The sequence below is a fragment of the Necator americanus genome, chromosome III (assembly GCF_031761385.1).
Source record: "Necator americanus strain Aroian chromosome III, whole genome shotgun sequence".
In the NCBI taxonomy this organism is placed as follows: domain Eukaryota; kingdom Metazoa; phylum Nematoda; class Chromadorea; order Rhabditida; family Ancylostomatidae; genus Necator; species Necator americanus.
In genome coordinates, this window is record NC_087373.1 from 255,393 (window position 1) to 274,166 (window position 18,774).

Below are 18,774 nucleotides of genomic sequence, written 5' to 3' on the forward strand. Positions count from 1 at the left end.
ATAAGGGAGCCGTTGAGTGCCCCCTCTCCAACTACCTTTTCCCCGCCCAGTTTTTCTACATTTTATCCTGTTCTGTGTACACTTGATGAACGAGTAGTAGCATAAAGATTCCGTGACTTGTTCGCTGGTGGGTAGATCAACGATCGTTCTGCGTGGAGATCGTTGCGATCACGTGTACTTCATTTATCTGCAGGATTTTTCCCGCTTATACGCTCAGTAAATGTAAAGTAAATATGCAGTGTATGACGCAGAAAGACATTCAATTCAACAATTTGTTTTTGATTTGAATTCCGGCAGTAGTTCTTGGCATTCTCCTTGTGTATTTTTTTTGCTCATGATGAAGGAGAATATTTCAGTCGTGTAGGAAGTTTCCAGATTGCAAGGGTATTTTGCTAAAAGATTTCAAGCACTCTACATTATACACTTAATGGTGTTGGCTAGTCCAGATATCTTGAATTCAACAGAGGCTATGCAAAACATTCACTCTATTTTGCGCAATTTCCGACAGTTTTTGTGAACGGTTACATACCGTTATATAAGAGTGTAGTGCTAGTAGACCGTCTTAGAGGTTTCTAACATCAAGAAGGATTGAGCTTACACATGTGCTTCACTAGACCGGCAGTGCCCTCAGGGAGGTGTCGCATAGAAACGTCGCACATCAAGCTTCCCCTCCAGAGCATCCAATGGTTCGCATGTTCATATACATGCGACAACAAAGGATGACAGAAGGTACAGCAAGCGATGTGAAACGAAGTGTAAAGAAGAAACAAATAGATGAAATTACAACATCAGATGTAATCGCGTGCATTGACGGAGATGACTTATGTTTGAGGAAAAAGCCATGAAAAAGAGCGTGTATGCAAACGAACACAAGCAACATACTGAAGGCGAATAAATGGACGAATGAACTAAAAACCTTACTTGTCGTTCCCAGGAAGATTTGGAGCTCGTAGTACTCAAAATCAGAAAATATTATTTTTTCGTGTCGTAGGGCCACAATGTGTGTAGCTACACAACTAACAATATATTTGACGCCATCCACTTCTGCAATGTGTGACTTTTATACGCTTATCGTCATAGTGTCATTTCGTTATGAGTCTCACCAGAATTTTTGCTCTCGCAATTTTTTTACAGGTGCTAGAGACCATAGCTTCGCAGTACTATTTAATTTTACGGTGATTCTACTTTTCGTCGTGGTGCTACAGCAGGTACTGATGCATACAGGTACTGATGGTATACGATATGTATTTCCTTGTGTTTTCTATGCTGTTTTTCGTTGACATTATCTTTGTTTTTCAGTACTTGTTAGTTTTTTTTTTGACAGCATGAATTAAATGTGTTTTACCTTTTTTGCGAACACCTGCTAATCGCACATAAAAGTTTTGGCCGAACATCTTGCATCCCTAGATTCTTCATAATTAACTTTCGATAAATTCATTCACATGGCCCCTGTTTGCCCAGGTAACGATGATTTCTTCAAGTTGTTGCGTAAAGTATCAGAGCATGGCGATAGTTCACTCGGTTCCTCCGCAATTAGTGTATTGTATCAGTTTTAGCAATAAATCTTCCTAAACTCAATCTGACCCAGATGTACGATAAGAAGAGATTATCCGAGAAAAAGTTGACCGAAGGCAGTGTTTTAAGTGTATATGTTTTTTTTTTGCGCTCCTCGCGTGGAATTCGTTAGGAAATTTGCTTCCTTCGTAGGAAGCTATCGCATGATTATGTTGACAAGCCACTAAAATACACTACGGCGGCAGATTTTGCTTCCACGGCCTGGGTCGCGTCAGGCCACATTGGAACAGTGTAGCCTCGGCGCACTTACAATTCGCAATTGTGAAGACATGTAAAGCGTTGTCCTTGCTTCAGTTTCTGTCATTTCTTCGATGTCGTTCTTTTCAACAGTCTTGCATCACTTTTGTTACGCTGCTGCTCCTTTTCAAACTTACTGCTACGTTGTTTATATTAAAGAGATGTGTTTCTTCTACAAACTCCCTTTCCTTTCTCATCACGTATGCTTTTCATCTTTTGTCGTCTCTTCAGAGTCCTTCTTTACGTAAATGTAGCTTTACTTTCGATACATTACTGCTCTTTATTCAAGTATATTTCTACGTTGCTTATATTTAAGAAATATGTTTTTTTTGTGAGCTCCTGCTGTTTTTTTTCATGGTATTAGATTTTTATCTTCTTTTGTTTCTTCAGCGTCGTTCCTTAGTCTATCTTTACCTTTGATTCATTGCTGCTGTTTGTTCAAGTTTATTGCTAGGTTGCTTACATGGAGAAGGTATGTTTCTTCTATGAACTCATGTTGTTTTCTCTTTATGTGTGGTTTTCAGTTTCCGTTGTTTCTTCAATGTCGCTCTTCACGTCGGATGATATGTAAATGTAAGGACTGATGTAAGGAACGACTCTGAAGAAAGGAGAGAAGATAAAAATATAAAACCATGAAAAGAAAACAGCAGAAGCTTACAAAAAAACTCTTAAAGACATCAGCCCACGAATCTGAGGTGGTACGGATTCCAGGTGGAGTATTCTTTCAAGGGATAGATAGAAGATACGGGCCGCTTTTTTACGGCCTTCAGGCGTTCTGGCGCATTATTTTCTACAGGGAGTTCGACTGGAGCGCGGCAACCTTGTGCGGCGCCGCATCTTCCGGGCCGTTTTTTTGCGACAATTAGGAAGAAGTGGACGGAATCACCCTCCTCTCCATAATCTACCATCCCTTATAAGAATACTCCACCTGAAACCTGCACCACCTCAGATTCGTGGGGTTATAGAGACGACTCTCTATTTCTTATTGTTGTTCTTGTACTATATTATTATATTGTTGTACTATCTCTTGTCATTGTAAATTTTATTGTATTGCATTATCTTGTACTTTGTCCTTTGTGTGATCCTGTAACTTCGAGAAATGTCATCTAATGGCTGATCTTATTTAGCGAACCACAACATAGCATTCTATGAAGCTCTGCCCGCCCATTTATCATTGTATATAAGGGTCGCGATTCTCGCTGCATTCAGTTGCTTTGTTCGAAGAGACACCACGTGACACTCGCTTTTGACCCGGATGAGTGAGGCAAGGTGACCGATTATGCGCCGGCCACAGTAAACAAGCCTGAGAGGGACGATTAAAAGGCTGCTTAGCCTCCACAATGGTTTACCACCCCATAGTGGTGTGGAGGTGACACTGGGCGTCGAACTGCGATGCACAGTAGAGGTTTGTCCTCTGGCAGGGTCTCCCAAGCTGAGAAGGAGCTCGACATTCCGACTTCTCGGAATCGGAAGCCTAGCTAAGAGTAAACCAATGCTAAGATTCACCACCGTCCTGGCAAAGTGTGGCAAGGTGGTTCCCTGATCCATATATTTTGGGCGACGACCTGTGGTGAAAGCTAAGCTCGCCGTGGCATGGCTGCCTAGTTTGGGGAAAAGTCTTTTTGCCACTCCAGCATATACACTGGTTCAGTACCCTGCACACTGGGCCCTGCCGTCTCAGACGTTGGACGGTATGGCGATCGGTGAGAAGCGATCAAATCTCAGGTTGCTCAGGACATCATTGATTCTGGACCAAGGTGAGACACGCACGACTCGCCATGGAGACTGTCTTAGGCTGTGTACTTACAACGCTAGAACAGCGTCCACAGACGCTGACCTGCATGCTCTTCTCGGAGCTGCAGAGCGTATCAAATTTCACGTGATTCCTCTGCAGGAGACCATGTGCAGAAGGAGCGATGTACAACAGATGAATGACGGTATACTAGTCATTTGTGGAGAGAAGGTTCCGTCGCGAAATGTAGGCGGTGTTGGTTTTGTTGTGCACCCATCTGTCGTCCATCTTGTCGATTCTCACGAGATCCTGTCACCTCGTCTGGCCATTCTTCGACTCCGCCCTGTGCGCAAAAAACCCATCAGTATCATCAAGTGCTACACACCAACATCAGCAGCTGATGAATCCGAAATGGACGCGTTTTACGAGGAGCTGGAGGAAGTAATCCGCAACGAGAAGTCCTTCTACAAATTCGTTGTCGGAGACTTCAACGCAAAACTAGGAAAGACGACAGAAGAGGAATACAGGATTGGAAGATTTGGACTAGGTGGCCGGAATGAAAATGGCAATCGTCTCGCCGGGCTGTTGTCCGCCGCTCGCCTCTTTCATGGGAACTCTCTTTTCATGAAAAAAAGATCATCTTTGGTGGGCATAGGAATCGCCCAATGGCGCGACTCGTGCGGAGATCGACCACATCGTTACTACTTTGATGTTTCAAATTCACGCGACCTTACCGAGGAGCCTCGTTGTAATTAAACGCCGAGCTGTTCACCATTTTGACCATATTGACGTTGACACCATTTGTTTGACTAACTTTTACTCCTCTTATTTTTGTAGGGACTTCTTTGAGCATCTTTGTGCCATATGGTACGTCCAGGTTAACTCGAACAGCTATTGGTACTACGCCACTGGCAATTTGAGGAATGCCCGCTGTTCCTTTTATGGTCTGCGTGATAGTAATTGGCCCAATTATGGATACAATCCGCCACAATTGCTTTAAGGTGATAATAAAAGCTGCATGACATTAATCTAATGTTTAAGGGATTATAAATCACTAATAACATATGCCGTTTTTGTAAGAATCGGAACAATGAGTAACAATCAGGTGACGGAGGGCGGTACCCTCTATTCTTCCATGTGTTCTCCGATAGTGAACTACAGCGCCAATGTTCAAAGAGTTTGCAGTGATTCCAGTACATTATGTTCAGCTGGAATTGGCACAGAAGTCCTGCTTTGTGTTATCTTTGACCTAATTTTTTCAAGCATAAAGGTCGATTACGATGGAATTTGTATTTCTCAGGGTAGTTTCCATTATTTTGCAGTCCGATAATGTTTTCTCGTACTTTTATGTGTGTGCTTTTTTTGGATTGTTTAACGTGAATACAGTTTAGTGCTATCGTGACTATTGTACTACTATAGATAGAAATTTTATCTAAAAAAAGTTATCCTTACCCAATGTTCTTTCTTTCGTGATACAATAAATATTAGTGCAGAACAACCAATCTGAAGTTACTTTTTTCTTTCTACTGTTGGGACTTTACAACTATACAGTCGTTCTGGCTTTGTTCTTAAAAAAAAAGAAAGAAACTTTGAAATGATGTTAGTGAGAGAAAGAGGTAATTCATTGATTAAGGAACGTTTCATTGTTTTTGACACTATTCTTTTTGTAATACACCTACTTTCAGGTGCTTGTTTTACTTTATTATAGTGAACTACCGAGATTTTACCTTATCTACTTAGAAGCGCATCTTGAGCCAAATTACGCAAATCATACCAGAAACAATTGGAATCTTTTCATTCTTTGCTCTCTTCTCTTGGAATGTTTGCAGTGACATTTGAAGAACGATTTACAGCTGGTATGTGTTCGCTAGAAATTACCAAAATAAACTGCGTTGTCAGAGACGATGACGTGGTCGAACACATGCAGAACTGTCCAGCTGTCAGTGAGATTTCGATTTTATCGCCGATGTGTTCTTGTCAATTATTCCTCAGGAGTACAATCAAACAAAACTGCCTGCTCGAATTCACACCGTTAAAAGTCGCTGCGCTGTAAAACAGATTCTACGGCCTACTCATCTACTATTTTAACTTCTTTTTTTTTTCTGCAATTGAGGTCAGTTCATTTTTCAGTTTTTACGCTTTTGAAGTAAAAGTGGATTTTCATCTATTTATTACTTTGTCATTTTCATCTTCCAATGAAAAGGCATTGTGTGATGTTGTAACATTCTATTGTCAATGAAATATCTCATACTTCAATGATGCGAAAGGTTCTGTTCTCCGTTGAATATTTACATATTTTAAAGATGAAATAATTGGAATTCTTTGTGATATGAATATATATGAATTTGATTATGTGACTTTCTTGAACAATAGGTTAATTTTTGCAGTCGAAAACTGAGCTCATGTCTGTTGATTTATGTTCAACTTTCATAAAACTTCGTTAAGTTCACTATCTGTCTGACTTTCCTCTCTGGCGTCGGTGCACCAATCCGACGCCGGTGGATCCGTCGCACCCTCTCCATGGGTATCTGGCGCCGGCGCACCAATCCGACGCCGGTGGACCCGTCGCACTCCATAATATAGCTGTCCGGCGCACCAATCCGACGCCGGTGGACCCGTCGCACACCATAATATAGCTGTCCGGCGCACCACCTCGACGCCGGTGGACCCGTCGCACCCTCTCCATAGCGATCTGGCGTCGGTGCACCAATCCGACGCCGGTGGATCCGTCGCACCCTCTCCATGGGTATCTGGCGCCGGCGCACCAATCCGACGCCGGTGGACCCGTCGCACTCCATAATATAGCTGTCCGGCGCACCAATCCGACGCCGGTGGACCCGTCGCACACCATAATATAGCTGTCCGGCGCACCACCTCGACGCCGGTGGACCCGTCGCACCCTCTCCATAGCGATCTGGCGCCGGCGCACCACCCCGACGCCGGTGGACCCGTCGCACCCTCTCCATAGCGATCTGGCGTCGGCCCACCACCTCGACGTCGGTGGACCCGTCGCACACCATAATATAGCTGTCCGGCGCACCAATCCGACGCCGGTGGACCCGTCGCACACCATAATATAGCTGTCCGGCGCACCACCTCGACGCCGGTGGACCCGTCGCACCCTCTCCATAGCGATCTGGCGTCGGCCCACCACCTCGACGTCGGTGGACCCGTCGCACACCATAATATAGCTGTACGGCGCACCAATCCGACGACGGTGGACCCGTCGCACCCTCTCCATAGCGATCTGGCGTCGGCCCACCACCTCGACGCCGGTGGACCCGTGGCACCCTCTCCATAGTTATCTGGCGCCGGCGCACCACTTCGACGCCGGTGGACCCGTCGCACCCTCTCCATAACGATCTAGCGCCGGCGCACCACCTCGACGCCGGTGGACCCGTCGCACCTTCTCCATAGCGATCTGGCGTCGGCCCACCACCTCGACGCCGGTGGTCCCGTCGCACTCCATAATATAGCTGTCCGGCGCACCACTCCGACGCCGGTGGACCCGTCGCACCCTCTCCATAGCGATCTGGCGTCGGCCCACCACCTCGACGCCGGTGGACCCGTCGCACCTTCTCCATAGCGATCTGGCGTCGGCCCACCACCTCGACGCCGGTGGTCCCGTCGCACTCCATAATATAGCTGTCCGGCGCACCACCTCGACGCCGGTGGACCCGTCGCACCCTCTCCATAGCGATCTGGCGCCGGCGCACCACTTCGACGTCGGTGGACCCGTCGCACCCTCTCCATAGCGATCTGGCGCCGGCGCACCACCCCGACGCCGGTGGACCCGTCGCACCCTCTCCATAGCGATCTGGCGCCGGCGCACCACCCCGACGCCGGTGGACCCGTCGCACCCTCTCCATAGCGATCTGGCGCCGGCGCACCACCTCGACGCCGGTGGACCCGTCGCACCCTCTCCATAGCGATCTGGCGCCGGCGCACCACCTCGACGTCGGTGGACCCGTCGCACACCATAATATAGCTGTACGGCGCACCAATCCGACGCCGGTGGACCCGTCGCACCCTCTCCATAGCGATCTGGCGTCGGCCCACCACCTCGACGCCGGTGGTCCCGTCGCACTCCATAATATAGCTGTCCGGCGCACCACCTCGACGCCGGTGGACCCGTCGCACCCTCTCCATAGCGATCTGGCGCCGGCGCACCACCTCGACGTCGGTGGACCCGTCGCACACCATAATATAGCTGTACGGCGCACCAATCCGACGCCGGTGGACCCGTCGCACCCTCTCCATAGCGATCTGGCGTCGGCCCACCACCTCGACGCCGGTGGACCCGTGGCACCCTCTCCATAGTTATCTGGCGCCGGCGCACCACTTCGACGCCGGTGGACCCGTCGCACCCTCTCCATAACGATCTAGCGCCGGCGCACCACCTCGACGCCGGTGGACCCGTCGCACCTTCTCCATAGCGATCTGGCGTCGGCCCACCACCTCGACGCCGGTGGCCCGTCGCACTCCATAATATAGCTGTCCGGCGCACCACTCCGACGCCGGTGGACCCGTCGCACCCTCTCCATAGCGATCTGGCGTCGGCCCACCACCTCGACGCCGGTGGACCCGTCGCACCTTCTCCATAGCGATCTGGCGTCGGCCCACCACCTCGACGCCGGTGGTCCCGTCGCACTCCATAATATAGCTGTCCGGCGCACCACCTCGACGCCGGTGGACCCGTGGCACCCTCTCCATAGTTATCTGGCGCCGGCGCACCACTTCGACGCCGGTGGACCCGTCGCACCCTCTCCATAACGATCTAGCGCCGGCGCACCACCTCGACGCCGGTGGACCCGTCGCACTCCATAATATAGCTGTCCGGCGCACCACCTCGACGCCGGTGGACCCGTCGCACCCTCTCCATAGCGATCTGGCGCCGGCGCACCACTTCGACGCCGGTGGACCCGTCGCACCCTCTCCATAGCGATCTGGCGCCGGCGCACCACCCCGACGTCGGTGGACCCGTCGCACCCTCTCCATAGCGATCTGGCGCCGGCGCACCACCCCGACGCCGGTGGACCCGTCGCACCCTCTCCATAGCGATCTGGCGCCGGCGCACCACCCCGACGCCGGTGGACCCGTCGCACCCTCTCCATAGCGATCTGGCGCCGGCGCACCACCCCGACGCCGGTGGACCCGTCGCACCCTCTCCATAGCGATCTGGCGTCGGCCCACCACCTCGACGCCGGTGGTCCCGTCGCACTCCATAATATAGCTGTCCGGCGCACCACTCCGACGCCGGTGGACCCGTCGCACCCTCTCCATAGCGATCTGGCGTCGGCCCACCACCTCGACGCCGGTGGACCCGTGGCACCCTCTCCATAGCGATCTGGCGCCGGCGCACCACCCCGACGCCGGTGGACCCGTCGCACCCTCTCCATAGCGATCTGGCGTCGGCCCACCACCTCGACGCCGGTGGTCCCGTCGCACTCCATAATATAGCTGTCCGGCGCACCACTCCGACGTCGGTGGACCCGTGGCACCCTCTCCATAGTTATCTGGCGCCGGCGCACCACCCCGACGCCGGTGGACCCGTCGCACCCTCTCCATAGCGATCTGGCGCCGGCGCACCACCTCGACGCCGGTGGTCCCGTCGCACTCCATAATATAGCTGTCCGGCGCACCAATCCGACGCCGGTGGACCCGTCGCACTCCATAATATGGCTGTCCGGCGCACCACCTCGACGCCGGTGGACCCGTCGCACCCTCTTCATAGCGATCTGGCGCCGGCGCACCACCTCGACGCCGGTGGACCCGTCGCACTCCATAATATAGCTGTCCGGCGCACCACCTCGACGCCGGTGGACCCGTCGCACCCTCTCCATAGCGATCTGGCGCCGGCGCACCACCCCGACGCCGGTGGACCCGTCGCACCCTCTCCATAGCGATCTGGCGTCGGCCCACCACCTCGACGCCGGTGGTCCCGTCGCACTCCATAATATAGCTGTCCGGCGCACCACTCCGACGTCGGTGGACCCGTGGCACCCTCTCCATAGTTATCTGGCGCCGGCGCACCACCCCGACGCCGGTGGACCCGTCGCACCCTCTCCATAGCGATCTGGCGCCGGCGCACCACCTCGACGCCGGTGGTCCCGTCGCACTCCATAATATAGCTGTCCGGCGCACCAATCCGACGCCGGTGGACCCGTCGCACTCCATAATATGGCTGTCCGGCGCACCACCTCGACGCCGGTGGACCCGTCGCACCCTCTTCATAGCGATCTGGCGCCGGCGCACCACCTCGACGCCGGTGGACCCGTCGCACTCCATAATATAGCTGTCCGGCGCACCACCTCGACGCCGGTGGACCCGTCGCACCCTCTCCATAGCGATCTGGCGCCGGCGCACCACTTCGACGTCGGTGGACCCGTCGCACACCATAGTATAGCTGTTCGAATTTCTTGACACACACACGTGACAGAATATGCCCCTTATTATATTTCATGATTTTTCCTTTCGAGCTGAACAGTCTATGTGGCCCCAACAAGAGAAGTTCGGTTCGTCGTGAGGGGTCCTCCCGAGCGCCTCACGGTGATAGAACGTCTGGGAATTGAGATTTTCTACTACAGCATTTCACATTCTTCAGGGAAGAAAACGCTTCATTCTCAGGAGACGTATGGTCGTGTTGTAAACAAACAAAGAAGTTTATCATGACGACATGGGCTTATTTGTACGTAAAGTAATAGGTATGTTGCTGCTCTCTGTTTGTGGTTATTCCGCATTTTTCCCTTTTTTCTCGATTTGCATCCTCCAGCGTGTCTTCCTTTGTGAAGTTCATTTTAGGTCATTTTATAGTCTTGTCATTTATGATTGACACCAATTAGTTGACTTACTCAATATTGTAGTTGATTCTCCAATGAGTGAAAGACGTGAGACATGTTCAGAATGATATCTATTTTTATTAACCGACTTTGACTCTGTATTGTCATGATGATGATAATGATAATGATCATGATAATGATCGTGTATGTGTATGTGTGCGCGTGTGTGTGCGTGTGCGTGTGTGTCTTTCTCTCCCTCCCTCTTCCTCTCGAAAAAGGGTGGGAGGAATCCACCGGCGACGGATTGGTGCGCCGCCAGAAATCCCTGAAATCCCATCTCCACAACCTGCCCTATGGACTATCAGTAGCAAGCCACCTCAGGCTTGCTTGGGCTTATTTTGCATTAGCCAAACCCGCATCTCTACAGATCGAGTGTTTTCTGGCCAGTTTGGGTAAAATCGCGAAATTTGTGCCTATTTCCTTTGGAAAACCCTCAAACTCCTCATCCACAGCTATCCGGGTGGACTGCCAGCCAGCATGGACTTGTTTAGGCTTGTTTGGCCTAAGCCTAAGTTTGGGCCCTGAGGCCTAGGCCTCGGTCCGGGCTTAGGCTTGGGCTCAGGGCCCGGGCTAAGGCTTAGGCTTGGGCCTCAGGGCCCGGGCTTAGGCTTAGGGCCTAGGCCTCGGGCCGGGCTTAGGCTTAGGCTCAGGGCCCGGGCTTAGGCCTAGGCTTAGGCCTCGGCCCGGGCTTAGGCTTAGGCTCAGGGCCCGGGGTTAGACTTATGCTTAGGCCTCGGCCCGGGCTTAGGCTTAGGCTCAGGGCCCGGGCCTAGGCTTAGGCCTCAGGGCTTGGGCTTAGGCTTAGGCTCAGGGCCCGGGCTTAGGCTTAGGCTTGGGCCTCAGGGCTCGGGCTTAGGCCTAGGCTTAGGCCTCAGGGCTTGGGCTTAGGCTTAGGCTCAGGGCCCGGGCTTAGGCTTAGGCTCAGGGCCCGGGCTTAGGCTTAGGCTCAGGGCCCGGGCTTAGGCTTAGGCTCAGGGCCCGGGCTTAGGCCTAGGCTTGGGCCTCAGGGCCCGGGCTTAGGCTTAGGGCTTAGGCTTAGGGCCTAGGCCTCGGGCCGGGCTTGGGCTTAGGCTCAGGGCCCGGGGTTAGACTTATGCTTAGGCCTCGGCCCGGGCTTAGGCTTAGGCTCAGGGCCCGGGCCTAGGCTTAGGCTTAGGCCTAGGCTTAGGCCTCGGCCCGGGCTTAGGCTTAGGCTTAGGCCTCAGGGCCGCGCTTAGGGTTAGGCTCAGGCTTAGGACTCAGGGCTTGGGCTTAGGCTTAGGCTCAGGGCCCGGGCTTAGGCTTAGGCTTCGGCCCGGGCTTAGGCTTAGGCTTAGGCTTAGGGCTTAGGCTTAGGCTTAGGCTTAGGCTTAGGCTTGGGCTCAGGGCTTAGGCTTAGGCTTAGGCTTAGGCTTAGGCTTAGGCTTAGGCTTAGGCTTAGGCTTGGGCTTAGGCTTAGGCTTAGGCTTAGGCTTAGGCTTAGGCTTAGGCTTAGGATGGGGCCTAGGCCTTGCGGCCCGGGCTTAGGCTTAGGCTTAGGCTTAGGATGGGGCCTAGGCCTCGCAGCCCAGGCTTAGGCTTAGGCTTAGGCTTAGGCTTAGGCTTAGGCTTGGGCTTAGATTTAGGCTTAGGCTTAGGCTTAGGCTTGGGCTTGGGCTTAGATTTAGGCTTAGGCTTAGGCTTAGGCTTAGGCTTAGGCTTAGGCCTCGGCCCGGGCTTAGGCTTAGGCTTAGGCTTAGGGCTTAGGCTTAGGCTTAGGCTTAGGCTTAGGCTTAGGGCTTGGGCTTAGGCTTAGGCTTAGGGCTTAGGCTTAGGCTTAGGCTTAGGCTTAGGCTTAGGCTTAGGCTTAGGGCTTAGGCTTAGGCTTAGGGCTTAGGCTTAGGCTTAGGCTTAGGGCTTAGGCTTAGGCTTAGGCTTAGGCTTAGGCTTAGGCTTAGGCTTAGGCTTAGGCTTAGGCTTAGGCTTAGGCTTAGGCTTAGGCTTAGGCTTAGGCTTAGGCTTAGGCTTAGGGTTAGGCTTAGGCTTAGGGTTAGGGTTAGGCTTAGGCTTAGGCTTAGGGCTTAGGCTTAGGCTTAGGCTTAGGCTTAGGCTTAGGCTTAGGCTTAGGCTTAGGCTTAGGCTTAGGCTTAGGCTTAGGCTTAGGCTTAGGCTTAGGCTTAGGCTTAGGGCTTAGGCTTAGGCTTAGGCTTAGGCTTAGGCTTAGGCTTAGGCTTAGGCTTAGGCTTAGGGGGCTTAGGCTTAGGCTTAGGCTTAGGCTTAGGCTTAGGCTTAGGCTTAGGCTTAGGCTTAGGCTTAGGCTTAGGCTTAGGCTTAGGGCTTAGGCTTAGGCTTAGGCTTAGGCTTAGGCTTAGGGCTTAGGCTTAGGCTTAGGCTTAGGCTTAGGGCTTAGGGCTTGGGCTTAGGCTTAGGCTTAGGCTTAGGCTTAGGCTTAGGCTTAGGCTTAGGCTTAGGCTTAGGGCTTAGGCTTAGGGCTTGGGCTTAGGCTTAGGCTTAGGGCCTAGGCTTCGGCCCGGGCTTAGGCTTAGGCTTAGGCTTAGGCTTAGGCTTGGGCTTAGGCTTAGGCTTAGGGCTTAGGCTTAGGCTTAGGCTTAGGCTTAGGCTTAGGCTTAGGCTTAGGCTTAGGCTTAGGCTTAGGCTTAGGGCTTAGGCTTAGGCTTGGGCTTAGGCTTAGGCTTAGGGCTTAGGGCTTAGGCTTAGGGCCTAGGCTTCGGCCCGGGCTTAGGCTTAGGCTTAGGCTTAGGCTTAGGCTTGGGCTCAGGGCCCGAGCTTAGACCTAGGCTTAGGCTTAGGCCTTGGGGCCGGGCTTGGGCTTGGACTTAGGCCTCAGGGCCGCGCTTAGGCTTAGGCTTGGGCCTCAGGGCTCGGGCTTAGGCCCAGACTTAGGCTTAGGCCTCAGGGCTTGGGCTTAGGCCTAGGCTTAGGGCCCGGGCTTAGGCTTGGGCTTAGGCTCAGACCTCACGGCCTTCGGCTTAGGCTTAGACCTCAAGGCCCGGGCATAGGTTTAGGCCTCAGGGCTTGGGCTCAGGGCCCGGGCTTAGGCTTAGGCCTCAGGGCCGAGCCTAGGCTTAGGCCCAGGGCCCGGGCTTAAGCCTCAGGGCCCGGGCTTAGGCTTAGGCTTAGACCTCAGGGCCCGCGCTTAGGCCTAGGCCTAGGTTTAAGCTTAGACTTAGGGCCTAGGCCTCACTGCTCGGGTCCGGGCTTAGGCTCAGACCTCGCGGCCTTCGGCTTAGGCTTAGACCTCAAGGCCCGGGCACAGGCTTAGGCCTTAGGGCCCGGGCTTGGGCTTGGGCTTAGGCCTCAGGGCCGCGCTTAGGCTTAGGCTTGGGCCTCAGGGCTTGGGCTAAGGCCCAGACTTAGGCTTAGGCCTCAGGGCTTGGGCTTAGGCTTAGGCTCAGGACCCGGGCTCAGGCTTAGGGCCTAGGCCTTGGGCCGGGCTTAGGCCTAGGCTTAGGCCTCAGGGCTTGGGCTTAGGGCCCTGGCTTAGGCTTGGGCCTCAGGGCGAGCTTAGGCTTAGACTCAGGGCCCGGGCTTAAGCCTCAGGGCCCGGGCTTAAGCCTCAGGGCCCGCGCTTAGGCCTAGGCCCAGGCTTAGGCTTAGGCCTGGGCTTAGGCTTAGACTTAGGGTCTAGGCCTCACTGCTCGGGTCCGGGCTTAGGCTCAGACCTCACGGCCTTCGGCTTAGGCTTAGACCTGAAGGCCCGGGCACAGGTTTAGGCCTCAGGGCCCGGGCTTAGGCCTAGGCTTAGGCCTCAGGGCTCGGGCTTAGGTCTTAGGGCCCGGGCTTAGGCTTAGGCTTAGGTCTCGGCCCGGGCTTAGGCCTAGGCTTAGGCTCAGGGCCCGGGCTTAGGCATAGGCTTAGACCTCAGGGCCCGGGCACAGGTTTAGGCCTCAGGGCCCGGGCTTAAGCCTAGGCTTAGGCTTAGGTTTTAGGGCTCGGGCTTAGGCTTAGGCCTAGGCCCTAGGGCCCGGGCTTAGGTTTAGGCTTAGACCTCGAGGCCCAGGCTTAGGCTCAGGTTTAGGTCTCAGAGACTCAGGGCCCTGAGGCCTGAGTCAGCCTGAGCGCAATCTTAAGCCTAAGCCTAATCCTAAGCCTGGGCCGCGAGGCCTAGGGTCCATCCTAAGCCTAAGCCTAAGCCTAAGCCTAAGCCTAAGCCTAAGCCTAAGCCTAAGCCTAAGCCTAAGCCTAAGCCTAAGCCTAAGCCTAAGCCTAAGCCCAAGCCTAAGCCTAAGCCTAAGCCTAAGCCTAAGCCTAAGCCTAAGCCTAAGCCTAAGCCTAAGCCTAAGCCTAAGCCTAAGCCTAAGCCTAAGCCTAAGCCTAAGCCTAAGCCTAAGCCTAAGCCTAAGCCTAAGCCTAAGCCTAAGCCTAAGCCTAAGCCTAAGCCTAAGCCTAAGCCTAAGCCTAAGCCTAAGCCTAAGCCTAAGCCTAAGCCTAAGCCTAAGCCTAAGCCTAAGCCTAAGCCTAAGCCTAAGCCTAAGCCTAAGCCTAAGCCTAAGCCTAAGCCTAAGCCTAAGCCTAAGCCTAAGCCTAAGCCTAAGCCTAAGCCTAAGCCTAAGCCTAAGCCTAAGCCTAAGCCTAAGCCTAAGCCTAAGCCTAAGCCTAAGCCTAAGCCTAAGCCTAAGCCTAAGCCTAAGCCTAAGCCTAAGCCTAAGCCTAAGCCTAAGCCTAAGCCTAAGCCTAAGCCTAAGCCTAAGCCTAAGCCTAAGCCTAAGCCTAAGCCTAAGCCTAAGCCTAAGCCTAAGCCTAAGCCTAAGCCTAAGCCTAAGCCTAAGCCTAAGCCTAAGCCTAAGCCTAAGCCTAAGCCTAAGCCTAAGCCTAAGCCTAAGCCTAAGCCTAAGCCTAAGCCTAAGCCTAAGCCTAAGCCTAAGCCTAAGCCTAAGCCTAAGCCTAAGCCTAAGCCTAAGCCTAAGCCTAAGCCTAAGCCTAAGCCTAAGCCTAAGCCTAAGCCTAAGCCTAAGCCTAAGCCTAAGCCTAAGCCTAAGCCTAAGCCTAAGCCTAAGCCTAAGCCTAAGCCTAAGCCTAAGCCTAAGCCTAAGCCTAAGCCTAAGCCTAAGCCTAAGCCTAAGCCTAAGCCTAAGCCTAAGCCTAAGCCTAAGCCTAAGCCTAAGCCTAAGCCTAAGCCTAAGCCTAAGCCTAAGCCTAAGCCTAAGCCTAAGCCTAAGCCTAAGCCTAAGCCTAAGCCTAAGCCTAAGCCTAAGCCTAAGCCTAAGCCTAAGCCTAAGCCTAAGCCTAAGCCTAAGCCTAAGCCTAAGCCTAAGCCTAAGCCTAAGCCTAAGCCTAAGCCTAAGCCTAAGCCTAAGCCTAAGCCTAAGCCTAAGCCTAAGCCTAAGCCTAAGCCTAAGCCTAAGCCTAAGCCTAAGCCTAAGCCTAAGCCTAAGCCTAAGCCTAAGCCTAAGCCTAAGCCTAAGCCTAAGCCTAAGCCTAAGCCTAAGCCTAAGCCTAAGCCTAAGCCTAAGCCTAAGCCTAAGCCTAAGCCTAAGCCTAAGCCTAAGCCTAAGCCTAAGCCTAAGCCTAAGCCTAAGCCTAAGCCTAAGCCTAAGCCTAAGCCTAAGCCTAAGCCTAAGCCTAAGCCTAAGCCTAAGCCTAAGCCTAAGCCTAAGCCTAAGCCTAAGCCTAAGCCTAAGCCTAAGCCTAAGCCTAAGCCTAAGCCTAAGCCTAAGCCTAAGCCTAAGCCTAAGCCTAAGCCTAAGCCTAAGCCTAAGCCTAAGCCTAAGCCTAAGCCTAAGCCTAAGCCTAAGCCTAAGCCTAAGCCTAAGCCTAAGCCTAAGCCTAAGCCTAAGCCTAAGCCTAAGCCTAAGCCTAAGCCTAAGCCTAAGCCTAAGCCTAAGCCTAAGCCTAAGCCTAAGCCTAAGCCTAAGCCTAAGCCTAAGCCTAAGCCTAAGCCTAAGCCTAAGCCTAAGCCTAAGCCTAAGCCTAAGCCTAAGCCTAAGCCTAAGCCTAAGCCTAAGCCTAAGCCTAAGCCTAAGCCTAAGCCTAAGCCTAAGCCTAAGCCTAAGCCTAAGCCTAAGCCTAAGCCTAAGCCTAAGCCTAAGCCTAAGCCTAAGCCTAAGCCTAAGCCTAAGCCTAAGCCTAAGCCTAAGCCTAAGCCTAAGCCTAAGCCTAAGCCTAAGCCTAAGCCTAAGCCTAAGCCTAAGCCTAAGCCTAAGCCTAAGCCTAAGCCTAAGCCTAAGCCTAAGCCTAAGCCTAAGCCTAAGCCTAAGCCTAAGCCTAAGCCTAAGCCTAAGCCTAAGCCTAAGCCTAAGCCTAAGCCTAAGCCTAAGCCTAAGCCTAAGCCTAAGCCTAAGCCTAAGCCTAAGCCTAAGCCTAAGCCTAAGCCTAAGCCTAAGCCTAAGCCTAAGCCTAAGCCTAAGCCTAAGCCTAAGCCTAAGCCTAAGCCTAAGCCTAAGCCTAAGCCTAAGCCTAAGCCTAAGCCTAAGCCTAAGCCTAAGCCTAAGCCTAAGCCTAAGCCTAAGCCTAAGCCTAAGCCTAAGCCTAAGCCTAAGCCTAAGCCTAAGCCTAATTAAAATACTATTCATTTTTAGTAAGAGCACACTATTTTACAATCATCTGTACAATATCGCAAGGACAGCCTCTGTTTAGTGTGGAAAATATGAGGTATTATTAGTAAGTATGCACATACCAACGTGATCAGTTCAGTAAAGTGATGAAAAATTTTGGGAATACATATACTGTGTGGAAAATATGAGGTCCAGCACATCGCCGAAGCCCATAACCTGAAAGGTCAGCTGACTGAAGGAAGCATGGAATTTTTGGCAACAACCATTCGTTTCGTCACGCTGAACTGCAGAACACTATCGAGAGAACTCCAACAAGCCGCTCTATCCTGACTTCTGCGATATATCTGTGCCTTTTGCTGCACTGCAGGAAACACGCATGAGAGAACGGCCCGTCATCAGCATCGAAAATTACACCATATACTGCGACGATGCTGACGAGAACAAAGTAGGTGGCTGCGCGATAGCTGTTAGGAACGATTACAAGAACCTGGTGGAGGAATTTGGCTCAATCTCGTCTAGATGCGCCTTTCTACGACTGCGGGATCGCAGAGGACGTAAACTCTGGATCGTAAGTGCCCACGCGCCCACGGAAACCGCTGAGGACAACAGTAAGGACGCCTTCTATGATGAACTCAATGCGTTGATGTCTAAAATACCAAGCCAGCAGGTGGTCATTGTCGGAATCGACGCAAATGCGAAGATGGGACTCGAACAGCAATCCGATGTGCTAGGAAAATGGTATTATCCAGCGGAGCGCGCGTCGGACAACGGTGACCGTCTGTTCGACTTGTGCGAAATCATCGACGCCATCAGCTCACGTGGCAGGGGTTAACCCTTTTAACGCCTGAAGAGCAGCGCAAGCGAAAGATGAGGACTCTTAAGCTTCAGCTCGACTACGTTCTGGCGAGGAACATTCCTCAGTCAGATATCCGAAAATCTAGAACTGTTTGGGACGTCGCGTTCGACTCCGACCACCGTCCAGTTCTCCTCAGCTTCAAGATACGGTTCCACAAGAGAAACCGAAGAGTTCCTCTTCAACCGAAAATCGACATGGCAGGTCTGAAAGACGATGAATGCAGAACAAAATTCCGCCAACGTGTGTCTATCCATGTTGAAGTACGGACCAGGAAGAAGCTTAGCAATGCGGATTCCTCCAGAAAGTGCATCCAGGACGCTGCAAGGGAAATACGCCCGGTTCTAATTCCGCGGAAGAAGTTTGCCTTTGCATCTGCGGAAACAAAATCCACGTACAATTCTGTATGTGCCGCGCGCATTGCTGGTGACTTCAACCAGGAAAAGCGTCTTAGAAGGAAGCTGCGTCGTCAACGGCAACAAGACCGCGATAAAGAGTGGATGTCAAGAGCGATGGAGTTTGAGAAGGTGTGGGAGGACAGGAACCCGCGGAAAGCCTATGCTCTACTAAAACAGTACAGCGGCAAAATGAAAAGATGCTCTCCAGTCCTCAACACTGCCAATGGAGTAGCTGTCGGTGAAGCAACCCTTCCAATTTGGAGGAAACACTTCAAGACCTTGCTGAACCGGCTAGCACCGTCAGCACCTGAACTCGAACACTTTCATAGACCGACATATGCGGTTAACGAGGAACCACCGACCGAATCGGAAGTTCTCGTGTGTATTCAAAAAATGAAGAATAGAAAATCTGGTGGAGACGACAGGATTAGCGCAGAAATGCTAAAATATCCTCCACCGTCTGGGATTCGTGAGATGACAAAGATCATCCGTTCAATATGGATAGACGAAAGGATACCTGACTCGTGGAGACACGCTATCATGATTCCTCTCCAAAATATGTTATCCGTCACGGACCCTAGTAATTATCGACTAATCTCTTTTCTGCGTGTTATGTACAAGTGATTTTCTCGAGTGATCGAAATCTGGCAGCGGTATTCGAAACCAA

At 52.3% G+C, this 18,774-nt stretch overlaps 6 protein-coding genes across 6 annotated transcripts; 4 read left to right on the plus strand and 2 right to left on the minus strand.

The window, feature by feature from the left end:
• Nucleotides 1–3,505: 3,505 nt before the first annotated feature.
• Nucleotides 3,506–4,300, plus strand: RB195_008152 (uncharacterized protein; the record flags this gene model as incomplete). Its single annotated transcript, XM_064194536.1, has 1 exon — nucleotides 3,506–4,300. The coding sequence occupies one exon, from the start codon at nucleotides 3,506–3,508 to the stop codon at nucleotides 4,298–4,300; it is 795 nt and encodes a 264-aa protein (XP_064045681.1).
• Nucleotides 4,301–5,964: 1,664 nt separating this feature from the next.
• Nucleotides 5,965–7,239, minus strand: RB195_008153 (uncharacterized protein; the record flags this gene model as incomplete). Its single annotated transcript, XM_064194537.1, has 1 exon — nucleotides 5,965–7,239. The coding sequence occupies one exon, from the start codon at nucleotides 7,237–7,239 to the stop codon at nucleotides 5,965–5,967; it is 1,275 nt and encodes a 424-aa protein (XP_064045682.1).
• A 625-nt stretch (nucleotides 7,240–7,864) lies between these two features.
• Nucleotides 7,865–8,257, minus strand: RB195_008154 (uncharacterized protein; the record flags this gene model as incomplete). The annotated part of the gene is made up of 1 exon (XM_064194538.1): nucleotides 7,865–8,257. One exon carries the CDS (start codon nucleotides 8,255–8,257, stop codon nucleotides 7,865–7,867), a length of 393 nt encoding a protein of 130 aa, XP_064045683.1.
• A 1,777-nt stretch (nucleotides 8,258–10,034) lies between these two features.
• Nucleotides 10,035–16,862, plus strand: RB195_008155 (uncharacterized protein; the record flags this gene model as incomplete). Its single annotated transcript, XM_064194539.1, has 2 exons — nucleotides 10,035–10,059; nucleotides 14,452–16,862. 2 exons carry the CDS (start codon nucleotides 10,035–10,037, stop codon nucleotides 16,860–16,862), a joined length of 2,436 nt encoding a protein of 811 aa, XP_064045684.1.
• A 370-nt stretch (nucleotides 16,863–17,232) lies between these two features.
• Nucleotides 17,233–17,688, plus strand: RB195_008156 (uncharacterized protein; the record flags this gene model as incomplete). The annotated part of the gene is made up of 1 exon (XM_064194540.1): nucleotides 17,233–17,688. The coding sequence occupies one exon, from the start codon at nucleotides 17,233–17,235 to the stop codon at nucleotides 17,686–17,688; it is 456 nt and encodes a 151-aa protein (XP_064045685.1).
• A 35-nt stretch (nucleotides 17,689–17,723) lies between these two features.
• On the plus strand, nucleotides 17,724–18,731 carry RB195_008157 (uncharacterized protein; the record flags this gene model as incomplete). The annotated part of the gene is made up of 1 exon (XM_064194541.1): nucleotides 17,724–18,731. One exon carries the CDS (start codon nucleotides 17,724–17,726, stop codon nucleotides 18,729–18,731), a length of 1,008 nt encoding a protein of 335 aa, XP_064045686.1.
• Between the last annotated feature and the right edge of the window lie 43 nt (nucleotides 18,732–18,774).